Source organism: Corythoichthys intestinalis, chromosome 5, assembly GCF_030265065.1.
Source record: "Corythoichthys intestinalis isolate RoL2023-P3 chromosome 5, ASM3026506v1, whole genome shotgun sequence".
In the NCBI taxonomy this organism is placed as follows: domain Eukaryota; kingdom Metazoa; phylum Chordata; class Actinopteri; order Syngnathiformes; family Syngnathidae; genus Corythoichthys; species Corythoichthys intestinalis.
This window is the reverse complement of record NC_080399.1, coordinates 46,787,708-46,814,631: the sequence shown is the minus strand read 5'-3', so window position 1 is coordinate 46,814,631 and position 26,924 is coordinate 46,787,708. Positions and strand designations below refer to the sequence as shown.

General features: G+C 38.9%; 1 protein-coding gene across 2 annotated transcripts in view; it reads left to right on the top strand.

Moving 5' to 3' along the window:
* ldlrad3 (low density lipoprotein receptor class A domain containing 3) overlaps positions 1–22,955 on the top strand; it is a 96,408-nt gene extending 73,453 nt beyond the window's left edge. Inside the window, exons 5-6 of one of the 2 annotated variants that reach the window (XM_057836547.1) lie at positions 11,742–12,030; positions 20,951–22,955. In XM_057836547.1, the coding sequence (XP_057692530.1) occupies positions 11,742–12,030; positions 20,951–21,110 (449 nt within the window). In that variant the 3' untranslated portion in view covers positions 21,111–22,955. Of the gene's footprint in view, positions 1–11,636; positions 12,031–20,950 lie in introns of both variants that reach the window. The other variant, XM_057836546.1, reaches the window with a different exon arrangement.
* Positions 22,956–26,924: the final 3,969 nt, after the last annotated feature.

Genomic DNA, 26,924 nt, shown 5'->3' with positions numbered 1-26,924 from the left:
ACAATGCCATAACACACTTACAAGAAAACCATTGTATTACCAAATAATCTGAGGGCAAAGCTGGATCGGTGAGGCATAGGGTTAGCAGGTATCCTGTCCCAAATACTACAGGTATTTAACATCCGTGGGGGCATTCCAATTTTTATCAGACCTCTGAAATTCATCTTGCAGTGTTTTTCTGTTTTGCATACATCACAATTTAACAATGTGTGTGTGATTTCTCATCCATAATACAAAAGTCCTAAGTAATTTAATATTTAAGGAGCTGTACTGCATTGATTGTACATACAGTACCTACAGTTTACATGTGTGTGTCTCTACCTTCCTCTCCTTTCCTGATACCGAATTCATCCATAAATTCTACCTTATCTTTCCCCTTCTGTCCTCTGGCCTACCGCAGTCGGCTTTGACTGAGTGTTATGGTGGTTCCGATTGTAGCACGCAATGGAGCGAACAAGTTATTACAGGACAGGCAAATAGAGGTCCCATGAAGCATGACAACCTCCTTTCGCACACATTTAAGTATAAAATAACAGTCAAGATATATACTTAGAGCATTGTACTACATTTACATACAGAGTTTAAATCTATCTTTCCATATGCACGGTAATTAAAACGGCAGAGCAGCAGAGACATATTTCAGAAATGCCTTGCCACTAAATGGCTAACAAGCAAAGTGTGTTTGTGTGTTGTATGACAACAATGATCAGTTTGACAACACCATTACAGTGGCACCTCTACATACAAAATTAATTTGTTCCAGGACCTGGGTTGTAAGTCGAAATGGTGTATGTCGAGCATGATTTCCCATAACAATACATTATACCGTGTTGGACCGAATATAAGACGGTGTTTTTTTGCATTGAAATAAGACTGAAAAAGTGGGGGTCGTCTAATATTCGCGGTCTAGACGTTATACACATTCATGAAGCTAGATAGCGTCAGATATCATTGGTTAATGCAGTTATTGCAATTTTGTTGTTTTATCACAATAGATTGGTTTATTTACATTTCAAAACCAGAAGCCATTCATTTACGAATGTGATCGCACTTTAGTTTACATATTTAAATGTTCAGATATTATGATTTGAATGAGGCAAAATAACATGCTTTTTCTGTCAAATATACTATATTTATAATCTTTTTTTTTTCAGGTGTACTGTAATTATTTTCTGTATAAAAATTAATTTGGTGTTCAAAAAGTCTTTTTTCAAACTTGAGTCTTGAAAAAGAGGGGGTCGTCTTATAATCAGGGCCGTCTTATATTCGGGCCAATACGGTAATTCGATTAATTCGTTCCACAGCAACTCCTTAATAAATAATGAAGGTACCATTACAAATAGTCAAATAGTAATTACAGCAAAACAAACAAATTATAAATACAAATCATAATAATAATAATATAATAAAAATCTAACGAGCGGGTTCTACTGTGGCAGTTGTGTTTTGCATGCTGTTCCTGAACAGACTGACGAGAGAGTGAGAGCGGTGCGCTACAGTTTTTACTTCCTCTTTTCATGTTCTGTTGTTATTGGCGTCGGCTACAGCGGACTATGCCGTGTTGTGTTGCACAAGTTCTGAAATAAATTATTAAACCCCTGAGGAAGCTGGTGACTCCCTTGCCGATGTTACAATAATAATAATTGTCACCTTAACTTATAAAGACTAGCGAAATTAGGTCGGAGGAGGACTGTCGGGATCATAGATATATTGCATCATTTCCATTTTAATTTCACTGGTAAGCGTCACCTTTTTTCACAAGCTGCAATATCCTTCTTGGGACTCATTTTGATTTCTCCCACAAGAAAATCCACCGTGCTGCCGTCTTGCAGGAAAACAATGAATTTGCGATGCTGTTGTAAATGGTCGTATTTTGAACATGTCATATGTCGAGAGAAATGACGAGTCTTACGAGTTATACGTCGGATGTCGTAAGGATCGTACGTCGAGGTGTTCATATGTCGAGGTACCACTGTATATATTTGTAGCATTATAGCACAAACTGTATTAAAAATAATAAATATTTGTAAAAAATCACACACACAATATGCATAATATGCATACACAAAATGCATAACGAGTAATTTGTGTGAATGCAGAATATTAAATAGATGAGAAACCCAATGCCATTTTTTTCTCTGTCAATCAGGCCATCAAAAGTGTTTACACATTATTTGATCCAAAAAGACAGTCATCTTGTCCTGCAAAGTGCACGTTAGCAAATTGAAGCAAATTATTCTTGCCAATCAAATTTTTCATAAAGGGTGTCATTTTAAAGGTATTCTGAGTGAACAATTTAAAGTCTGAGGGATTAACTCCAGAAATCATTATTTATATGTTGTACATGACATGCTTTTATTTTTAAATGTTCACTGGTATGTTCGCTAAACCGCGAACCGTAAGTTTTACACTCAAAAAAAAAAAAAAAAAAGTGCACTTCGCTTTTCGTTTTGCATGTAGTGTCAGTAAGACATTTTTTTCATTTTTTTGTTTGCAAATGCTGTTAACCAGCGATTTTTCATGTTGAAAGTGTCACCTTTTTAAGTTTTAACTGCATTTTTTTCTTCATTTTGGAAAAGACTGTCAATGTTTTACAGCAGGCTAAAGTGGTTCGTACGTTGTCTTTTTTCAATGAGCTTCAACGTAGCAATGCTAACGTTTTACACTGTTTAATACAGATGTCTTTCCTTATTTTGTATGTCTAAACTTTAATTCTACGGCGTGTTGATGACCAATAAACATCTGTTAAAGCAGTGTTTTTCAACCTTTTCTAAATCGCGGCACGTTTTTACATTGGAAACATCTCACAGCAAACAACAAACCATAAATGTTCCAAAATTACTTTCTGTACAACACATTTAATTACAAAATAGTTTCTCAATATTTATACTTGGTGTGAAAGTTGAGCCTGTTTAGAAGAACAAAAAATCGATATTCTGGCAGGAATCTTTGTCAATAGGTCTCAGTCTCTCTCAGTTTTTTTTTTTTTTTTTTAATCGCAGTTAGGCTTGAAAAGCTCAGAATAATCAGACAGGGGGACTTTATAATAATAATAATACATTTTATTTATAACGCACTTTTCCTGATTGGCTGGCAACCAGTTCAGGGTGTCCCCTGCCTACTGCCCGTAGTTAGCTGGGATAGGCTCCAGCACCTCCGCGACCCTCGTGAGGAAAAGCGGCATGGAAAATGAATGAATGAATGAATGAACGCACTTTTCCTTTAGCAATGTCTTTTACCGGATCAGGGCCGAGCATCTCGCTGACAGTGGCTTTGCAGGCAGCTAGTATTAATGTCTCTTCCACAGTGTGGGACTTTTGGGATTTAGCAATAAGGTAACTTGCTGGCTTTGAGAGTTTTCTCATTTACTTTTGTAGATTTTCTCAAAGAACTTGCCTGTTTCTCTGTGTTTTCAAGAAGGCGAACAAAATAGTCCATCGACTTGTTCGGAAGTGACGGGTGTTTCGTTTGGAGAATGGAGATGACGTTTAAGCTCACTTGGCACCATGGCGCTGTTGGAATGGATAGCTGCTCGTGTCACGTTCAAGAACTGCTCGGATTTCTAGCCATCAGCCACCTTGCTGTCCTCAACAATGTGTTGGAATACAACAATGGGGGAGGATTTACGGTCATCAAATATGGATAACATTGAAAGGACACTTGCATGCATATTGACACTTGACTAATCTAATCAAATATTGTAGACGTGTCCACATTGTTGCGGACAGCAAGGTGGCTGATGGCTAGAAATCTGAGCAGTTCTCAAATGCAACACGAGCCATACCTTGCTCATCTGCACACGGCCACAACCTTCTACCTACTCTATCCTTCCTACTGCAACTCCGCTCGACGACGTAAAAGAAAAACACTGTGTTAAAGGAAATACAGTCTTATACGCCATCAATGCCAAGTGCATTAAGCACACACAAACACACGCACGCACAAATGTATGCACGCACGCAGCGATAAATTTATTGCATATCGCGACAGGCTTAGTATTGATACACACAAACATTGTCATGATATGGCCACATCCAACAGATCCAGTCAAGAATTAGCAGTGATTTGATTGCTGTGTTCGTAGCTGTCATTTTTCAATAAAATATATTCAACAGCAGGGAAAGAGTAAGTGTACTAGCGCTGTCCCAAACGACTAATTTCTTCCCGATTAGTCAGCCGACTATTTTTACGATTAGTTGACTAATCTAATATTTTATTTTATTTTATTTTTTACTAATTTAATAATGAAATATTTGTTTAAAGCTTATTAATTCACAAAAAAACATTTTGGAACACCTAAATTATTTATTAACGTATAAATAAATAACATAAATATCAATAATAAATCGCAAACAATGAGGTCAAATGCTGCTGGCATTAACTGCTGCAAAAAAATGTAAATGGAAACACTGTGAGTTCACCTCCTCTAAAAGGAGTAAAAACCATTCTTACTCTTTTTGCGTTATGTCATTGTCTATATTGTTCTAAATGTTAAATTGAATTGCAATGTCCCGGACAATCATTTTCAAAATACTTTGTGTGAGTTTAGATGCTCTTTCTGGTGTGCATTCCGCATTTTTTGGGGAGGGGAAAGACTGTTCAACTTTTGTTTGTTTTAACCTGAAGATAACGCAGAGGGCACACTGAAAAATTACCACAATTATTTTGAATGAAAGGCACACATATACACAGTAACAAAAATTAAGTATATAGTATTAATTTTATAGTATGCTACTATATGTAAAACTTTATAATATTAAATAACTAACATTAGTGCAGTCATGGATTACAGTAAGCAGGCCAGTGGTGTTTCCATATATATTTTTTATTATATTATGTATATACAGGATATATGTATATATTTTCCTTAAGTGGGAGCTTCCATGATCCTAATAAATTTAATAATAATTTTTAAAAATATATAATTATATTAATTATTTTATTAAATAAAAATGCGCGTTGATACGACACACATAAAGGCAACTTCCATTTAAAAAATCGTTAGAGAGTTGTATGGACTTAGAATCCGCTAGCTTGTTGTTTCTTGTTGTCTTCGAAAATTATACTTGGGTGACGGCGCTTCAAGTGTTCATTTATAGCCGACGTGCTACCGTGGTATGCAAGCTCATCTTAGCAAAGAGTACACACAGTGACACCCTCCATATTTTCGTTGATATAATTCCAGGCTCTGGCTATTCTGGTCCGCTTTTTTGGCTTTATACCGCTTTCACGTGTTACCATCTCTGCCCTTTTTGGAAATTGACGGTGTTTTCAACTCCTCACCAGCGATTCACTTGGCTCGTTGTCGTCGGTTCGTCTGGGTTCGTCCGATTTCCTCCTCGGGAAGGCGGCGGCGTTCATAAAAACACCAAGAGGCGTCGGATGGCTCTTTAAGGATACTTTTATTGACCGAAACAAAAACGTGAGGGATGAAGTCACTCAACTTGGCGCTACCTGCTCACTTTTCCAACTCGCCGATCTCGCGCCCTCTCTCTCGCTCGCCCACTTTCTTCCACTTTGCTCAATCTGACAACGCCGGTCACATTGAAATAACAGTGCCCACCTTGGGGGTGCCAGTAACAACCGCTTGTATCGCGAGCGCCTGCCATTCTAAACTTTATCCACATGTAATTTTTTTTAACCCGTCATTACCCGTCGACGGTATGTTTTGCCCGTCGACGCATTTACGTCATCGATGACGTCGACTAGTCGGGACAGCTCTAAAGTGTACTTACAGTAAGTTTTTTTTAGATACTGTCCTGTTCAGCTGTTTGACACGGAGAATGGAAGTCTTAAGTGTCCGATTGGTCTGAACAGTCTTAATGCTTCACATTGACAGTATGCCATACTCCTATGAGAGTATGTGAGAAGCATACTTTTTGATACAGACTCAAAATGAAACTCTCTCTTGCAGTCTTTTTTTTTTAAGTCGAAACTGATTTAGTAACATCTTTCATACTGACTGAGGTAATTATCCTACATCTTACATGCGATGGTATTTTCTTGTTATAGCTTATGTAAATGTGATGCAGGAGATGATGCAATTTGAAATATACTGCATATTTGGATACGTTTGCTATGCTATATGTGATGACAGTAATGGTAAGCGCACAAATGAACTATTACTGAAGCCATATAAGATGGTCTACTATCCCCCTTTTTCTTAGTTGCCCAGCATTTTTCTGTGGCAGAAGCATGTGAAATGCCTGCCCCCTACTGGTGCTCTCTCCTTTTCTCATCTTCTCTTTGCAACTCTTGCACTCTTTTTTTTCCCCCCTCTTCTCATCCCATACAGGACATAATATTCTGAGCCTGCCTAGTCTGTCTCTACTCCTACATCTTATTATATCAGACAGAAGGGAAGGTAACTGAAGTAGGCAGCACCCCACCTGTAATTAGCGTCACACAAAGTGACTATGCAATGAGGGGAAGTGCAGTTGCGACCAACTTCTATCAGCCGTTGACAGACTCGGATTAGCAAAGCCTGGAAAACTGAAGCTGAGGGATGATAACTAATTTCCCCCCTTCACATTTGAGTCTTTTTAAAGAAAGTGCTTTATGAATGTAAAATAGGTCTTCGCGTGCTGAAGAAGCCAAACTGCGGGGACTGCCGTGCGTATCACCTCCCTGAGGAATATTTTAACAGTATGTTCAAAGTAGTGGATATCTCCAGCTCCACTTTTCTGACGTGGTGTAAGTGTGGTAATTAAGTTATAGGAGTTTGTTATCATCCCAAGTTTTATTTAATCTTCCTCTGAGTCTCATTCATCTTCAAGAGTGCGTCCTGGCAGTTTGTGGCTTGCATACATTGACAAGTTAACAATAATGAAAAAAGAACACTTATATCAGATTTTACTTTGGCTGCTTGGTAACCGCTGGTTGTGCCTTTTCATTTAAGGTAGGACATGTTAATATTCTGTTGGCATTTGGGGTCCCAATTTTTCTTGAATCTTTTTGCCCAGTGAAGCAAGTCTGCATTGGCTGCTTTAAACTTGAAATCCAGTGAAAATAGGAAATGAATGTTATTTGAAACTTCGACATATTTTTAAGTTAATTTAATAATACAGTTAAATGTTCTTAATTTACACTTTAATGCAATATAGTTTGGTGACAAGACTCAACACAATAAATTAAGCTAATTTAACTTCACTTGACAAAACTTGTTATTCATACATTAATAGTAGGGTTGTTCCGATCATGTTTTTTTGCTCCCGATCCGATCCCGATCGTTTTAGTTTGAGTATCTGCCGATCCCGATATTTCCCGATCCGATTGCTTTTTTTTTGCTCTCGATTCAATTCCAATCATTCCTGATAAATTTTCCCGATCATATACGTTTTGGCAATGCATTAAGAAAAAAATGAATACAACTCGGATGAATATATACATTCAACATACAGTACATAAGTACTGTATTTGTTTATTATGACAATAAATCCTCAAGATGGCATTTACATTAAATAACATTCTTTCTGTGAGAGGGATCCACGGATAGAAAGAGTTGTGACTTTGTATATTGTGACTAAATATTGCCATCTAGTGTATTTGTTGAGCTTTTAGTAAATGATACTGTAGCCAGGCCCAAATGCATGATGGGAAGTGGAACCATGACTGTGCGTAGTGCTACCAATTGATATATCTTCTCTGCGTTGGGAAATAACATAAGGTGTTAAGAAAAAGATCAATTGCTACCTTGCTTCCCCACATAGCTTCCCATGATATTTCTAATCGTAGGGAGAGGGATGGTAAGGTTTTAGCCAATAAAAAAAAGGCTTCAAAGGCTGCCAAAATTCACTCTACTCATTTTATGCTGCCTTTTATCTCTCTATATAGGTAATACGGCGCCATTACAGATTGAATGCGATAATGCGTGAGTGGGTCGTGCAACGCATGCATTGCGTTAAATATTTTAACATGATACATTTTTTTAAAAATTAATTACCGCCGTTATCGGGATAAATTTGATAACCCTACCTTAAGCCTAAACTAAAGACTCTGGATGAGTGTAACATATTATGTCTATAACGTTAAATACAATTAGAAAACGATTTAATTTAAATATATATATATATATATATATATATATATAATATTTTTAAAAAGGCATGGCCGATATTTTTTTGCCGATTCCGATACTTTGAAAATGACGTGATCATCTCTAATTAATACATTTAGTTTTCCCACATCCAGGATGTAATACAACAAACACCGAGGACACAAGAAAAAGATTGTAAACCTTAAGAGAATAGTGAAACAATACAGTGAAGTGTATTAGAAGGGAAATAAAAGATGTGCACTATACATGTGACTGAAAAATGTGCCTCCACCTGTTTGACACCAGGCTCACATTCGGTTCTTCTTTTTTCTATATGGTACATTCCCATGAGACTTCTGAGACTAGAAAGTTGCAACAAAGGTAGGCGTAATGTCAAGATAGTGGCAGGATATGGAGACACAACCAGCAACGAAAGAAGGAGAAAGTAGATTGCATTCACTGTTTTTCAGGCGAGATGCTCTGTATTTGGGATAATCTAACCTGAGTGCATTCAACGCATTCTGCACATCATCTCAATTACTGAATAGTAAATTACCGATGGTAGGGAAAAGTGGATGGGGAGGGAGGCAATACTGGAAGTCAAAACACTGCAAACAAAAAGAAACCGAAGTGGTGGGGAAGAGAAGGCATGGACAGTGAAGGAGTATATTTTATGGAGAGAACCCTCAAGACTGCAATAAAATTGATTGTACACTGGAGAAAATGCTACTTCAAAGATGAGAAAGTTAAAAAAAAAAAAAAGAAAAAAAGAAAAAAAAAAAAAACTATTACACTATTGTTAATGAAACAAGAAAACATGTCGCCAAATATTTCTTTCTATCTAACTAAAATTATAATTTTATGTGGTCTTATTTTCTTGTCAAATGGCTACATTATACCGTACATACTTTTCCTTCAAAACATACTTTTCCTTCTATTTTATTTTTTGCCTACAAGACCCTGAAAGAATCGCAAAAGAAAACAAGCTAGAAAACTAGCTATCTCAAAGATTATACTGAGAGATTATCCAGTGTTAGAGGTTGTTTTCACTATGATTTAATGAAATAGCAAAAATTAAAAGCTTGTTCATCATTTACAATCACAAATCCCGGTGTATGTTAACACCGAGTTTGCAAGAGCCACGGACATTGAAAAGTGAAATAAATGATGAACCTAAGGCTTGTGCTGTTGTATGACACAAATGGAGAAGCAACTAATTTTGTTGTTGATCTCACACTTCATCCAGTGTGTACAAATGATGTTTGCAACTGCTATCTATTCATCAGATTGGCTGACAATTTCTGTGAGTTGGGATGTCATTTGGCTCTTGTAGCCTCTTGCTGCTCTCACAGTTTTAGTCATGGAAATCTTTGTGCTGTGCTAAAGTGGTAAGCACACATCCATGTTTTGTGTGGGTTCCTTCACATTATGAAAATTGATTAAGATGTTAAAATCAATATGTGTGTATCCCCTGAGTATATCACTCTGTCAAATGCACTTATTACCGGTTGACATACACATACAGAACCTTTTTTCCCCTCATAAAAGAAATGGAAGTAACTTCAGTCGCATTCATTTATATTTTCTTTTTTCTATCCCTTGTGAGTTTTGCAACCGCCTTTCAAGCCAATGCAGCTAATGTGGCGAGTAAGCATGAAGAGTTCCCTTTGTGTGTGTGTGTGTTTGTCTGCCTTCCCAAAGGACTGCAGTGACATCTGATAGGCAGACTCAGTTAGCTGTAGGGGGTGCCTCCATTTGTGCTTTTTTAAACCAGGTAATTATGGAAAATGTTCTTCGCGAAGAGTCCAATCCCCAAATAATTGGTAGCAGGAAGCATTCACCAATTTTAAATGACTAGGGTGGTGGGGGGTCTTATTTTATTGGCTGGTGCCTAGTTCAGGAAGCTAGCGGGTGTAGCATGTGAATTAGATTAGATTTAATTAAGGCACGGGCCCCCTGACTACACACTGGTACATGAATAGGTTGTATGCCTCACTGCTCGTTGTTGGGAATTCAACAGTATGAGTGCACATGCACGTACATTACAAAAGCCTTCTAGTACCCTCAAGGTCAGGTCGACAGAGAAAACATGCAACAAAGACCCTGAAAGAATCGCAAAAGAAAACAAGCTAGAAAAGCTTTTCCATTAGTAGCTTCCCCTTTGCAACTAATTTCCCTGAAGGTAAAATAGAAACACATATAACTTCTGGTTGGTTTGTTTTTGTTTGATTGTTTTTATCTGCAGCTGCTGACTAGCTTCATCCACTCTTCTAACTCTGTGTCATGTATAGAAAGGTTTCTTATATTAAGCCAGGTATATGTTGTACCCCTGTTCATGATGCATATTGTCAAAACAAGCATCTTTCACAATACAGATTAGAAGCTCTGCTTGTATTCCCAGAGGTCCGTTAAATCTATGAATTGCCAGGGATTTGAAAGCTGATACCCCTGAAGTGTTAATCACCGAATACTTCAAAACACTACAAAGAGGTTTTTTCCCTCCTAGCTTCAAGCCCCCCAGGTGGAGGCCTGGTCTCACTATAGCAACCTGGTGGTATCTTGTCCTGGTCATTTCCAGTCAAGTTCTCTTGGCAGCATCCACAAACTGTTTGCAAGGTTGCTAGGCAACACAGACCACACAAAGTCATACTTGGAACTGAAACAAAGTGTATTCAGCCAGCGAAGCATTACTTTTGAACAAGACCAGAAAACGTATTTCATTGTGCGTTTTGAACTTTTTATGAGGGACCTAGAGGTTTGTTGTTTATAGGCTGAGCCTGAGGCACTTGTATAATTTGAAATAAAACAGCTTTATAAAATACTCCCTTCTCATTAGAACTGCTTGCCTGCAATGCCTTATTAAGTGGAACCTTGTCCCTCTCTTCCTGCCTTCTGCAATTGAACAACACTATCTGCCTGTAAGAAACTGAAATACTATCTACAGTGCTTTACCCTGATTCTGATGCTAACACTATCTTTACGAGATATTCCCTCCATTCTAACTATAGAATAATAAAAGGTAGTACTTTTTGACATTTTAGCGCTGGTGTCTTTTATATTATTTAGCTGTCTTTTCATATCACTGGGAACTCTCCTGAATTTTGTTTATTATAGGGTAATCCTGTTCTGGATATTAATTTGTACTCCTAACCTTTGATCCTCTGTTACCTCCTCTTATATTTAGTGTCAAAACCATGAATTATGTTTTATTTGAGGTTGCTTGTATCACATAGCCTCTTTCCTTTATCCTGTAGTAATGAATGCGGTTTTAAAATTGTAACCCAAGTCACCCAAGAGCTGCAGCATTGGGTTTCATGAACTGCTTTTATACCTGTTATAAAATGCTTTCATGCTTTCATAGCTTCTCTTTAGGATCACTTTGAGTCCATTTTCAAATGAAGACTGATAAGTGCTTTGGCTCTACAGCACCCCAGTGTCTACTCCCTCTGTTCCGCATCCTTTTCCCAAATCAACCCCTCAAGAGTTCTTTCTTCCTTCACCACCTTTATGATAACTGACCCCATTTCACTTCCTGACTTCCTACTGCCTACATCCTTTCTTTTAATACGTCCTCACATGATCTTATGTATTTCCATTGCAGAAGCACCTGGGCAGGACTTTGTGACATTGGACTACCGTCTGCGTTATTACCCTAGCATCACCTATGCTGTCATCGGAAGTGCTGTCATCTTTGTGTTGGTTGTAGCCTTGCTGGCCTTGGTGCTTCATCATCAGAGGAAAAGGAGTGTTCTGCTTCCTACTGGTGTAAGAGGAGCCTCTCACCACCACCAACCATTGCTCCTGTCCCGCTTGGTCATCTTGGATCGCGGTCACATGCATCCTGGTGATCCGGTTCACTCCCCTGGCTCCCCCACTGCAGCCAACCAGTATAGCTCATCTCCTGAGGTTCTGCAATTCTTGTCTGACACCCTATGTCCTACCACACAGCCAGTAGAGACGCCTCCATCATACTCTCAGGCAGTTATGGATGTCAGGTAAAAAGATTTTTTTTTTCGTTACTTTACAGCTCCAACTATACTCCCCATTAATGACTAACCATTTTTTGCCATTATCTAACTTCTAAAACAGATGACAGTACTACAAGGTTATATTTCTAGTCACTGGTCAGCTGAGGCCATCTTTGTAACATTTGAGACTTCAGATGACATAAATCCGAAAGCCATGTTCTTCGGTATACATTCATTGAACCCCTAATATTCAATAATTCATCTAATTGCGTTTTTCGATAACACTTTGACAGTGGCGTCATAAGACTGTCAAAATTATGAAATGACATTGACATGAGCATTAATCAACGCTTATGACAGATGTCATTAAGTGTCATTCGGCAAATTTGTCGCTAACTCGATTTGTGTCCAGTCCGCATCTTTTACATCCATTCAAAAGTGACATAATCTGACATCTGTCAAAACTCCCAGTCATCATGGATTCAATGCCTATCGCCATCAAAGGAGAGGATTGAGTTAATTGGTAATTGTCTAGTGATATATCAAGATAAATGAAGCAAAATATCAACATAGAATACAGCACTATGATAGGGTAGTATGTGCTTTCTTTGTTTCAAACATGACACCACCCAACACGGTCACATACTGTTTTATTGTTTCACTGCATAGAGTACATTATCCCTCCATATTTACATTGCTCCTTCTTACTTGCACCGAATATGCTAATTTAAAGGCTTCAAGCAAACAGCCCAAGCACCTGTAGGTTAGCAGGATATGGCACTTGAGTTAGATCGGGCAAACATTGCGCTGCTGTAGCCCGCCATTCTTGTATGAACGAGAGTACTGAACAGACGTCTATAAAATTCTGCAATCCCATCAACACCACCATGGAGACCTATAAAAGCTTTCTCATCTTCATAAAGAATCAACAACAGCCGCTTCCGTTCACCATTTTCCTAAAGCCCATCAAGAAAGTAATGTCAAAATGCAATATACTGTACCTTCAAAGAAAGAAAATGTGGGAGAAGTTTAATCCCTTAGTTTGTCCGTCCAGACATTATTGTCATTCATATGAAGGTACCGCTCATTCATCATCATTGTCATCATAATTTAGTTTTAAACTTCTCATTTCATACTGTAATAAAGTTAAAAGATGATTTTGGCATGCATTTACTGTATTGTATGTGCTTAGCTGCAAGCAACTCATTTTTCATAAAACAATTTTGGATTACATTTGTAAGACTTTGAATTGACAAAGTGGTCTATGTGGTCTGGAGGCACTATAAAGGCCAATTCATTTACTTACTTCAAAATCAGTTTTTCTTCCTGGAAAAATCATATTGCACTGGGTTGTGGCATGCATAACACATGTAGGATATATAATAACTAGGGGAAGCATAAGGGTTTGAACCTGGCTTACGGATCTTGAAAACCCAAGATTCAGTGTGTTAGAAATGTTGAATATTATACTATCCTGCTATACTATTGTATAAATGTTCAATAGTGGAAATGGTATCAAACTTTGATTAGCTGATTAACTGAGATCACATGCAAAGGTTTCCTGAACCTTTAAGCAGAACAAACTGTCAATCTGGCTCAGTAGGCTACACAATTATGGGTAAGACTGCTGACTTGACAAGTGCCCAGAAGAAAGTCATTGACACACTTTACCAGGAGAGTAAGCCTCAAAAAGGCTACGTGACCGTTAAGAATACTGTTTTCTATAGCGGCTCAAAAAGTGTCATGCATGCGTTAATGAGCAGTAATGATACACACATCATAATGATGCGCTAAGTAAAGTAACCTGCATGCACAGATGTGATTCCCTCCTACTTCACCTTCCAGCCACCACGGTTTTACCCGTTGCTAAGCAATAAAAATGGAGGTCATCAACAGCCTGAATTCCTATTTTAAGGCACTTGATCATTCAGACCACAGCCACATTCCTAAAAATTTAGCCAATACAGGATTTAAATCCATACAGGAAAGCATCACCGATCGGATTAGGAAATACAGTGGGGCAAATAAGTATTTAGTCACCCATCAATTGTGCAAGTTCTCCTATTTGAAAAGATTAGAGAGGCCTGTAATTGTCAACATGGGTAAACCTCAACCATGAGAGACACAATGTGGGGGGAAAAAACAGAAAATCACATTTTTTATTTTTAAAGAGTTTATTTCCAAATTAGAGTGGAAAATAAGTATTTGGTCACCTACAAACAAGCAAGATTTCTGGCTGTCGAAGAGGTCTAACTTCTTCTAACGAGGTCTAACGAGACTCAAGTCATTACCTGTATTAATCGCACCTGTTTTAACTCATTATCAGTATAAAAGACACCTGTCCACAATCTCAGTCAGTCACACTCCAAACTCCACTATGGCCAAAACCAAAGCGCTGTCTAAGGACACAGAGACAAAATTGTAGACCTGCCCCAGGCTGGGAAAACTGAATCTGCAATAGGTAAAACGCTTCGTGTAAAGAAATCAACTGTGGCAGCAATTATTAGAAAATGGAAGACATACAAGACCACTGATAATCTCCCTCGATCTGGGGCTCCATGCAAGATCTCACCCTGTGGCGTCAAAATGATAACAAGAACGGTGAGCAAAAATCCCAGAACCACACGGGGGGACCTAGGGAATGACAGTGAGCTGGGACCACAGTAACAAAGGTTACTATCAGCGACACAATGCGCCGCCAGGGACTCAAATCCTGCACTGCCAGACGTGCCCCCCTGCTGAAGAAAGGATACGTCCAGGCCCGTCTGTGGTTCGCTAGAGAGCATTTGGGATGATCCAGAAGAAGACTGGGAAAATGTGTTATGGTCAGATGAAACCAAAATAGAGCTTTTTGATAGAAACACAAGTTCTCGTGTTTGGAGGAGAAAGAATACTGAATTTCATCCGAAGAACACCATACCCACTGTGAAGCATGGGGGTGGAAACATCATGCTTTGGGGCTGTTTTTCTGCAAAGGGACCAGGACGACTGATCTGTGTAAAGGGAAGAATGAATGGGGCCATGTATCGAGAGATTTTGAGTGAAAATCTCCTTCCATCAGCAAGAGCATTGAAGATGAGACGTGGCTGGGTCTTTCAGCATGACAATGATCCCAAACACACAGCCAGGGCAACAAAGGAGTGGCTTAGTAAGAAGCATTTCAAGGTCCTGGAGTGGCCTAACCAGTCTCCAGATCTCAACCCCATAGAAAATCTGTGGAGGGAGTTGAAAGTCCATGTTGCCCAACGACAGCCCCAAAACATCACTGCTCTAGAGGAGATCTGCATGGAGGAATGGGCCAAAATACCAGCAACAGTGTGTGAAAAGCTTGTGAAGAGTTACAGAAAACGTTTGGCCTCCGTTATTGCCAACGAAGGGTACATAACAAAGTATTGAGATGAACTTTTGGTGTTGACCAAATACTTATTTTCCATCATGATTTGCAAATAAATTCTTTAAAAATCAAGCAATGTGATTTTGTTTTTTTTTTCCACATTCTGTCTCTCATGGTTGAGGTTTACCCATGTTGACAATTACAGACCTCTCTAATATTTTCAAGTGGGAGAACTTGCACAATTAGTTGTTGACTAAATACTTATTTGCCCCACTGTATCTGCGCTATATGACTAATTCAGACCGGCTAAAGGCAAAAAAGAAAAAAAACTGAAAAGGGTCACTTCAGCCTGTAAATATAGCTAAAGTATTTGCTAAAGTGATTTTTTTCACAGTGCTTTATCCAAGAATTCTGACAAAATAAGTGAAGATGAAACGACACATCATCTGCTGGTATTGGTACACTGTTTTCTAAAGTTGACATTCAATGTAGCCATCTACCAGGAAAGAGCATTTTTCCCTCAGCTCACAAACTGTGGAGAAGCTCATTTCATTTTCAAGCAGAGCTTGGCACCTGCCCACACTGGCAAATGGACCAAAAGCTGGTTTAACGATCATGGTTTTACTTTCTTGATTGGTCAGCAAAATCAAATGACCTGAACTCCATTGAAAATCTATGAGCTGTTGTTAAAAGGTGGATGACCTGAAGGCAGCTATCAAAGCAAACTGAGCTTCCATTACACTCACTCAGTGCCACATTACGTTCACTTTTATTCCATGGTGCGTTTATGCAGTATTTCATGCTAACGGAGAGTCAACCAAGTATTAAGTGAATAGAAATGAACATGATTTTCAGGAGCTGAAACATCCTTTTTGGACATCTGGTCTTGTGTGGTTGTTAAAATCTTTCCCTCGGATAAGCGGGAGAAGATGGATGGATAGACAGATGGATGAAAAGACAGACAAAATACAGTCTAGTGAACTTTGTACTGTATTTACTAAATATGTGGGCAGTGTTGATTTTGGCAGCCCTTTTGATTTCTTCTTAGTCTTTTGGACAAAAATACTTATTACTAGTCTTAATCATATTTTAGTCATTTCAAAATGTGTTCGTCTTCGTCTAGTTTTTGTCGACAATTACACAAAATGTTTTTGTCTGTAAACTTCGAAAAGCGATTGTCCGTGAATAAATAAATAAATATAAGTTTTCCAACAATTTCGAATAAACATTGACAGACGAGCACATACAATAATTGTAAAGTCTACAAGGACATCACCATCTTTGAGGTGATAATAAATACTCAGCAGGAAAACAGTACATTATTTTCAATTAATTAAACTCACCTGGACGCAACGAACTGTATGTAAAGTTTTCCTAGACTTTAAGGCTATGTCTACACTAGGACAGATCATTTTCTCCAGGGTATTTTGCCAACTATTTTTGTCCACACTTCGTTTAAGGTGTGTTTAAGGCCCACCCGCTTCTGCAAGGTACGCCTGCATTTGGGCAAACTACACATGCGTAGAAAGGAGAAGCCTCATGTGTTACGTCAGCGCGCGGTTTACCTCTGAACCGGAAACTCATTACTCGCCCGTGGCAAATTTCAAAATTTGAAAATTTCGAAAAAGACTGTCATTATTTTGTGATCAGTTTTTTTCGTGATCGCAATTGAACGCATCATGCAGGAGCGAGAGTGAAGGGAGAGCACGCTCGGCTTTTACGAGCTGGCACCAAAGGTGACTGAAAACAACGAAAGCCTGACATCTATACTTGGGATGTTACAATCGATGCTCAGTTGCGCTCTCACCACTTGGAAAATAACAAATAGACGCATATGGTGTGGCACTGCGTATATTTCCTGGAAGCCGCAACCAGGACTGCTTGTGCATAAAAGTTGTGATCGTGGAAGTGGCGAGTTTTGAAAAGCAGATTTGTCTTGGGAAAAAAAACTGATCGCGCGCCTCTTTGAATGGGGGGTACTACGCAGGTCACTTTTTGGGGTTTAGTTTTCCATTTTCATATACAGTACTCATGTTCGGTCGACATTGATTTGGGAGGGGCCAGCCCCGCAGCTGGCTGATCGAAGACAACTTGGGAGACGAGCTCTGTAAAAATATCCACAATCTCATCTCCACCTCATCCGCAAATGGGCACTCAAATGAAGCATATTATTGAGACGTAATTTAAAGGTTCAAGAAAAATGTGTGGAAAAGAAAAGAGGAGCAGGAATGCCACGTCGTAATCGTCCACCGCCATTGTTTACGATGCTGTCATTCCGCACTAAAAACAGCGACGGCATGACATCCCTTCCTGAGTAACCGAATGTTGTACGGAGACAACAGTCCATATTAGGCGGCGCATAGGTGGCAGTCTAACAACTAATCCGGATAATAGGCATACTAGTGTAGGCGACATGCCGTATAGTCCAACTAATCACATGTTTAAAGCCATTATCCATCCTAGTGTAAACGTAGCCTAAGACGACACTCATTACGCTAAATGGTAATGTTAACGCGAATTAGTGTGTGATGATCACTCAGCCCAGACCTTTAAAGGTTAAAGCAACATTGCATAAATAGCCACAATAAGAAAACAAAACTTACCATGTAGCACCTGCACATGTGTTTCAAAAAAGTAGCCTGGAGTGGACACACTCTTACTCACCGGCCAGTGAGTAAGCGTGTCACAGCATGTAACATAAGTGACACGAACAAACAATGTTACGATGCGTGCAAACTACACACAAGATAAGAAAATGTCACACATCGTGAACTTATGACCGAAACTATGGCGAATTTTCATCTTGTCTCGTCAGACAAAAACTGGCATCCATCTCGTTATGTTTTAGTCACCCAAGACATGTTTTTAGCTTGTCAGGTCATCGTCATGAAAAAATTGTTCGTTGGCGAAATATTTTCGTTATGGTCATCATTGACGAAAACAATACTGTATCAGAGCCGCCGCGCTTGAATTTAAGTTTGTGTTTGGGGTTTAAAGTAAAATTAATCAGGGCACTGGTATACTAGTCCGTGACAAATCTTCTCACTTGTGTGCAAGTTGACCTTTGTGCCCTCAAATATGTTTCAGATGCTTGTTTCTTTGTCTTTAAAAACATGAAATTGCTAACGTTAATCCATCATCTTTGGAAATAAGTTTTTTTGGGTATCACATGGAAATCGGCCGCTAATGATAGGTGACTGATTTATCGATCGGAGAATCAAAACAAAAATTTTGAATTGTCTCCCCTCTATGACCAACAGTAATACTGTATATTGTTTACACTACCATCTCAAACTGAGCTGAGAGCTTGAGTTTGTTACAGTGCAGTGGAAAATTGGTGTTACGTTGCTAAACATTGCGCTAAGAATTATTGTGGGGTAAACAATACATTTTTACTCATTATAGTCAGTGTTGTCAGTAACGCGTTACTGTGATTTGATTACTTTCTTTTAGTAACAACCAATCTAACGCGTTCATTTTTCCAAACCAGTCTCTGATTAAAGTTAGTTTCCTAACTGTCTGTGCGTTACTATTTTGTTATTGCCTCATAATAAATGTAGAATGAAGACTATTGTTGTCATGTACGGAGAGCATTTCGAATAGAAAACGTTAGAAACGCTCCCATCTTCTCACTACGGGTTCGTTTCCATGGTAACCGCTCACAGTTACTTCCTGTTTTGATCTCGAGTCACACATGTGTTTTGGGACTGAGAAAGGCCGTGACGAACCCAGAGTGCACATTCGAAGCGAGTGTGAGGGAATGTTGATCTGTGTGCGTCCATTAATGAACATGAGTATTTTTCCTCCATTCTGGAGGGTTTCAGCGATAGGTTGAAGCCGCTACACGGGCGGCCGTTTCGTAGCTTTGCCGTTGCAACAGCAAGTAGTCATCGTTGGCAGCATTGTTTACATCATACTGGTGTTGCACATTTATGCCGTGAGGTGAAGTGTTCGTTTAGCATCATCGGGATGTGTTGTAAGTCCGATTGAGTGTAAAGTTCTTAGTTGCCGCCATGTTTTGTGGCCAAATTGTGTGTACGGCATCCTTCCAGGTTGTGCGCGCGCATTCGCATTGTTTTTTGTAGTGATGGGACAAAATGGGCCGAGGTTCCGAAGCTTGTGTCGAGTAATGGGAGGGGCATTTCCACGAAGCTTGTAGCGAGGCACGCGTCGTTTCGGCAAAACCCGGAAATGATGACGTGGGAAGCCTCTCTGGCGGCCGGTGTTGTGCCGGCTGCAGCGGCTGAATCTCGTGAGCGCTTCGGAAGTGATCCGACGTTTGGCGCGCATTGCAAAAACAAGACAGACTACGGTATAAATTGGTTGCAAAACGCAATGGCCTATTATCTCACATTTTGTGCATTTCGGGCTCCTGTACTTGTTACATCTGTGCGCAACAGTGCAACCAGTGCAATCTTTTTTCAAGCCTTGTCCTTTGCTTGCGATGGAACCTGCGCGAAAAAAGCGATCCTCCCCTGTATGGGAACATTTTGATTTGATTGCTTTCAATAAGGTAAGGGAGAAGAACTACTTTAATATATATGTGAGTGTACTGGGAGGCACAAAAGAATACCTACCCAAATGTATATAAACTGCCACTCAAATTTCTCTGCACCCCAGCGTCATCTGTGCTTTGTGAAAAAATATTTTCTAAAGCTGGTGAAATATTGTCCAAAAAAAAGAAACCTTTTAAGGCCAGCCACTGTGGGAAAGCTATTATTTCTAAATAAAACAATAACAAATTACCCTTAGCACTTGTTGTATTTTGTTCACATATTAGATTACTAACACAAGCACATTCATATCTTTGTCATAAGCAAATAGCCATTGAATTCTTAGCAATGTTGACCTCTTGGGTTTCTAGACCACTTGATGGCCCCATAGGGTAAATGAATCACCATGAAGCTTTGCTACATGTGCAAACCAATTGGCTGCAAAGCTTCATTGCTTCATGAGGCTTCATTTGGCCATCACTAGTTTTTTGCACTGTTTATTGCACAATTCATTTTATGTGATTATTGTGCAGTCAATTTGCATTGTTTTACATTGGCAGTGAGATGTTGTTAACCCTAACCCCTAACCTGAAGTTCAGAATTTTTTACATTAGGCTTAATCTTTGATTTAGCGGGAGTTTAATTAATCGGTGGAGTTGATTTCGACAAATTCCATGCAGTTTGTCTGTTATTTGTTAGTTTCAGGGCTCCTTAATGGATAAGCTAGCACGAATCAATTGTGGTTGAAATCGACTCCATCGACTAATTACCCCAGGATGCATTACTACCAATCCCTGCTAACTCGAAGATCAAGCTTTGTGTGAAAAATTCTGATCTCCCTCTTTAAATTAAATTATCGGAAAGTCAATTACATGTGATGACATGTTTATGTTGTCATTCTAATGTTGAGGCAGCAAAGGGAAAAAAGATAGATTACTTTTATAAGGCAAAATCAGTAATCTGTTATTTACTTTTTCAAGTCATCTGGGACAACAATGATTATAGTTCTCATTTATGAATTTATTGAAGATGTTTATTTGACACTGTCACTGAACATCTGAACTCACAAAGAGCATTTTGTTACTTGTGCTTATGCTCATCATGTATTTTTGTTTTCCAGTCGGCCTCCATGGTTCGATCTCCCGCCTCCTCCTTACCCTCCGGATGGAGAAGAAACTTCGGAGGGCAATTTGCCTCATTACGAGAGCCCTTCTGCATCGCCCACCCTTAGAACTATGTCCTCAAACACTCAACCCAGTTCAAATTCTAGACATTTTTAACACTGCACAGCACAGACCTGCAGAGGCACAACACATAAGACTGAATAACTCCGTTGAGTATTCTCTTCATCCTTAAAATTTGTATCTTGGCTCCCCCTAGTGGACTCATTATGCAGAGCCTTCATTTCAATTAGTAATTTGTTTATTTCAGATGGAATAATTCCACATGTATAGCTATATTTTTTTAACCAGTGACCACAGCCTTAGAAGATTATCTCAAGTGAGCTCGTAACAGTGTGTTAGAAGTCTAGATGATGGTTATTTCATCATGTGTAACAGTAATTATGTCCTATTTCAGGGGATACATATGGACCGTGTACATCCAAAAATGGCAATCAACCTGTTAAATCTAGCTTTGGTTGTGTCCACATGTTTGGTTGCATCATGATGGAATGATGTTTTAGCATTTATTCAGTATTGTTGATACTCGAATTAAGGCTGGTCTTCTATTGGAAGACAAATCAGTGCTCTAGTAAAAACATCGATAAATGCTTAATGCAGTCCATATCTTGGTCCAGTTAGTGGTATTTTATCTCACTAATAGGACTAGAGGCATATTAGAACAAGTAGTATTACAAGTAAGTAGGGTTTTTGTGTGAATGTTTTCAACATTGAGACTTCATTAGAAGGAAAAAAACATTCTGAAACATTGAACTCCTCAGTAAATTTGTAGGTGTTTTTATTCTTGCGTTATTTGTTTTACACGCTATAATTTAATTAACTTAATAATTAATTTAATAATTAAAAAAATATCAACATTAAGCTTTGGAGATGTGCTTTTACGATTCAGAAACAGCTAACTCATAGGTTTGTGGTTTTAATAGCGTGCAAAAGAATAATATTACATGTCAACTAACTGAAAGTTAATCAAGGGTACTAAAATGACTATGAAGATGTTTCAACTGCATTATCTTGGATGAATTCATATTTTTTGCGGGGGTATTTAAAAGCAGTAATAGATGTTTGAGGGTTTTTTTGTTTTGTTTTTAACAGTATCTACTAATTACTTTTTATTACAGATAATACATGAGTTGGACCAATTAATTGAAATAAGTAGAAGAAGTAGTCTCTTTCTCAGCATGCACTTAGCAAAGTACAGTACTTCCTCAACACTAACAAAATCATTTGTGGTGTATATCGTAAAAATCGCACTTACTGGACAAGGATTTTACGTGATGCCCTATGCACCTGAAAAGCTACACATTACATTACCGGCCTACAAGTTTGTTCAAGATTGTCAAGTTGTATATTACAACAACAATAGTTATATATTGACTGCAGCTGAAATCATTTTAGAGGGACCGTGTGGTTTGTGAAAAAGAATGGTGGTGGTTTCAGTGGCATAATGGCAAACCAGCCTGAATCTATCTCATGTTATCACTTTCATGATATTACAGACATTGTGCAAAGTGCCTATGCAAATTGTTTCCATGTGAAATGATCACTGATGTTGATATTATCAAAACAATAAGCAATTCTGACTGAAATTACACATTGTTAGAAGCATCCATGTCTCATAAACGTTTTTACTTTGATTTGCTTGTCAGCAAATATTTGCTATTAATGTAATTTATATTTCAGAACTGAGGGGGGAGCTTTGGTACAAAAAAAAACATTCAGTACAATATTAATTTACGTTGTTATAATGTAAATCATTAGTATTGTTAATTTGTCAGAAGAGGTAGTATGTTTCAATGATGTGATTAGGTGAAGGATATAGTGTATATTTTTTTTAACATGTAAACATCTGTTGTGTTCTTTTGTAAATAAAAAGTATTTTGTTTGTAATCCCAAACAAGTTTTCATAAAAAAAATAAAAAAACGAAAATAAATAAATAAATAAAAAACACTGACAAAATAATGAATTTGAAGATCTTTCCACACCGAAGAGACAAGCATGCGACACAAATCTGTATGTGCTCTTAAACTAACAATTTGAAAGATGGCACTCTGCTGCAACTGGAAGCCTTTCCCGTTTTTCTCTCTCTCTCTCTCTCTCTCTCTCTCTCTCTCTCTCTCTCTCTCTCTCTCTCTCTCTCTCTCTCTCTCTCTCTCTCTCTCTCTCTCTCTCTCTCTCTCTCTCTCTCTCTCTCTCTCTCTCTCTCTCTCTCTCTCTCTCTCTCTCTCTCTCTCTCTCTCTCTCTCACTCACTCTGTAATACATATATTTACTTTACAGTCATAAAGACCCCTGTTTCATAGTCAATGTTTGTGATATTACAACTTAACTTTAACTCAGTGCTTCTCAATTATTTTCTGTTACGCCCCCCCAAGGAAGACGTAAATGTTTCGCGCCCCCCCCAACTCTCTGCCGCCACTGTAAATAGTATCATTCGTCTATATTACTATTATAAGTACGCCTCAGCCTAACATCGTGTCCTTTTTTTTTCTATTAAAGAAAAAAAGTAACATAGATCAACTTATAATAAAGTATAACTTTTTTAACATTGTGTTGCTTGTAACAGAAAAGACAATGCGCATCAATTTGCCTGAAGTTAAAAAAAAAAAAAAAAAAGTCACATCCAAACTGTAAAAATACACTCAAGGTACATTTTTGACCATTTGATACTGAAAAATAAAATGTAATAAAATCAGTAAATAATAACAAATTCAAATTGATTAGAAACATTTACTCTTCAGGACAACATGCCAAAAAATTTGACCGAAAAAAAACAAAACTGAATAGAAGGGGGGAAAAAGGTCTCTGGACAGAAGGAAAGTTTTTATTTTCGCTGATTCACCACAGTGCTCACTGGTTTACTGATATAACACTGACAAAGCGGGACGATTGTGACAATTGGCAATATTCGGCACATTTTCGCTGAAAAACGTGGCGTCTTAACTGATTTGGCTTCTCCGCTATAATCATTTTTAGACTCAGTAAACAGTGGTCTTTCCTCATTTCCCACTATATTAAAAGTCAAAGGCAAACGGCCCGAAAAAAGCGCATTCTCGGCGGCCGAGGGAGAACCGTAGGTGAGGGCGGTGGTCGTGACGATCCCAAGCCGAAAACAGCACTTCTCGGCCGGACACGTGAGAAAGACAGTGGGTCGCTGCGTGAGTCCAGCTCTGCATGAGTCTCTTCCGTGTGCTCTTGCTTACTTCAAAAATACTGCACGCACTTTGAAAATGAGAGCGCCACTGCCACCCACGGAGTGGATGTGCAAGTACACTTTATTCTAGTACGGCAAAAAAAAAAAAAAAAAACATGTTCCCCGAGGTCACTCGCGCCCCCCCTGGCATCGCTCTGCGCCCCCCTGGGGGGGCGCGCCCCACCATTTGAGAAGTACTGCTTTAACTGTACAGTAACTGTATTCGTCCTCTATTGGTTCCATGTTCAACCAATAGATGTCACCATTTTTCCAGAAATGAAGACCTTAGAGTTTGTTTTTTTTGGTTCGAAACAAGTACCCTTGCTCATACAATATTTATGTGACCAATTATGTCCAATCAGTAATGTCACAGATCTTTAAGACAAATTACCTACTATTGTTTTCCATATAAATCAATTCGCGATCCTTATCTGCCACCTTGGATTCATAGCAACTATCTACATCATAAAACGCCCAATTCTATGAATCACTTACCCCTCCCCGTTTATGATTAGCATCCCCCTAGTGCTTCTCCTCATTACGTATGTAGTAGATTCCTTGTGAATTCATCAGCATGTCAGCACACACTGTCTCAACAATTTACCAGTGTAGCACTTAATCATTTGTTATCAGCCCACCCTCATTCATCTCATAATTATTTTATTTTCAGCACCTTCACAACCCTCAATTATATTCAATTGGTCTCAAACTCTGATGCGAGGGGCCCATATTGGCGTACCACCAGCACTTAACTACACAGACTTTAATTAAAAGTCTGCGGGCCACTTGGCCCTTTCTGTCATACTGCCTTGCAGCTGTTGGATTTCCGACAATGCTTTAAAACTGGGAAGCAACTAATCAAATACATACAAACATGCACGTGCACCAAATGATTTATCTTTCTATCAACCTGGAATTATTCCGCTATGATGAACTTTGGTTCACTGTATGCGCACTGGAGAGAATTTGAATTTTTGTATTGATTATGACATACTACAATGGACAGACCACCTGTCGTATTTCTGTTTGAAAACAAACAGGTAACTTTTTCAGTCAGTTTTCTTTTAAACAGGTATGAAATTTTCACTAGTGACAAATCAGACCGAGGGTGACACATCCTATTCCATATGTACAGTGTATCGCAAAAGTGAGTACACCCCTCGCATTTCTGCTGATATTTTCATGGGACAACACTGACAAAATGACACTTTGACACAATGAAAAGTAGTCTGTGGGCAGCTTATATAATAGAGTTCATTTATTTTCCCCTCAAAATATAGCCATTAATATCTAAACTCCTGGCAACAAAAGTGAGTACACCGCATGGGAACTACGTACATCCCTAAATGTCAAAATTGAGTACTGCTTTTCATTTTCCATCCAAAATGTCATGTGACTTGTTACAGGAGTGCTGTCAGCATTGCTGCAGAGATTAAAGCGGTGGGGGGTCAGCCTGTTAGTGCTCAGACCATACGCCGTACTCTACATCAAATTGGTGTGCATGACTGTAAACCCAGGAGGAAGCCTCATCTGAAGACTGTACCCAAGAAAGCCCGCAAACAGTTTGCTGAAGACATGTCAACAAAGCTTGGTCTGATGAGACGAAGAGTAATTTTTTTGGTTCCGATGGTCTCAAGCATGTGTGGCAGTGACCAGGAGAGGAGTCCAAAGATAAGTATGTCATGCCTACAGTCAAGCATGGTGGTGGGAACAACCCCCCCACCACCACCACCACCTCTTCAATCTCTGCAGCAAAGCTGACAGCACTCCTGTAAAAAGTCACATTACATTTTGGAGGGAAAATGACAAGCAGTACTCAATTTGGACATTTAGGAATGTACATAGTTCCCATGCGGTGTAATCACTTTTGTTACCAGGGGTTTAGATATTAATGGCTATATTTTGAGGGGGAAATAAATGAACTCTATTATATAAGGTGCACACAGACTACTTTTCATTGTGTCAAAGTGTCATTTTGTCAGTGTTGTCCCATGAAAAGATATACTTAAATATCTGCAGAAATGTGAGGGGTGTACTCACTTTTGTGATACTGTATTTTAGCTGTTAATACACTTTATATACATTATTATTCTTTACATATTTCAACTTGAAAACTGTTATTCTGGGTTAAAATTGTGTACCTTATCGTGCAGGATGACCACATATGAACCACAAATACAACAACATGACTGCACGCGACATGTCATCTGGTTGTGCTGCTCATGGCAAATGAATTCCAGTAATGAAGAAAACATTGCTCTTGTGTTGTTTACAGCATTGTTAAATTGTGCAAGTGTACCTAATGAAGTGTCCTGTGACGATATACACACGAGTGCTTCTTTTTAGTGTTCACTTTCAGTCGTGCAGTTATCTCAAGGCCACCTTCACTCACAAATAGGAGCGTATACACGTACGCTCACTTTGGCTGCTGAACCATAGCTGAGGCACACTGGAGATAAGACCGTATGTTTTCAAATGTAAATGGTGTTAGTGTGGAGGGGAAGCGGGCAGCATTGTTCGTAGGCAGAGGCTATGAGGGTCTGTGAGGAGCTCTGCCGAGGCTTTGGCCGGTGTGGCCCTTATCAGATGAAGAGCAGGCCTCTGATGGAAGGAGGGGTCGGCGAGGGGCGAGCGTTGGGTAGGGTTGAGAGGGCCAAAAAAGAGAATAGAACAGCTGGCGGAGTCACGCGTGCAGCCCCAAAAACATACAGAGCCCAGACACG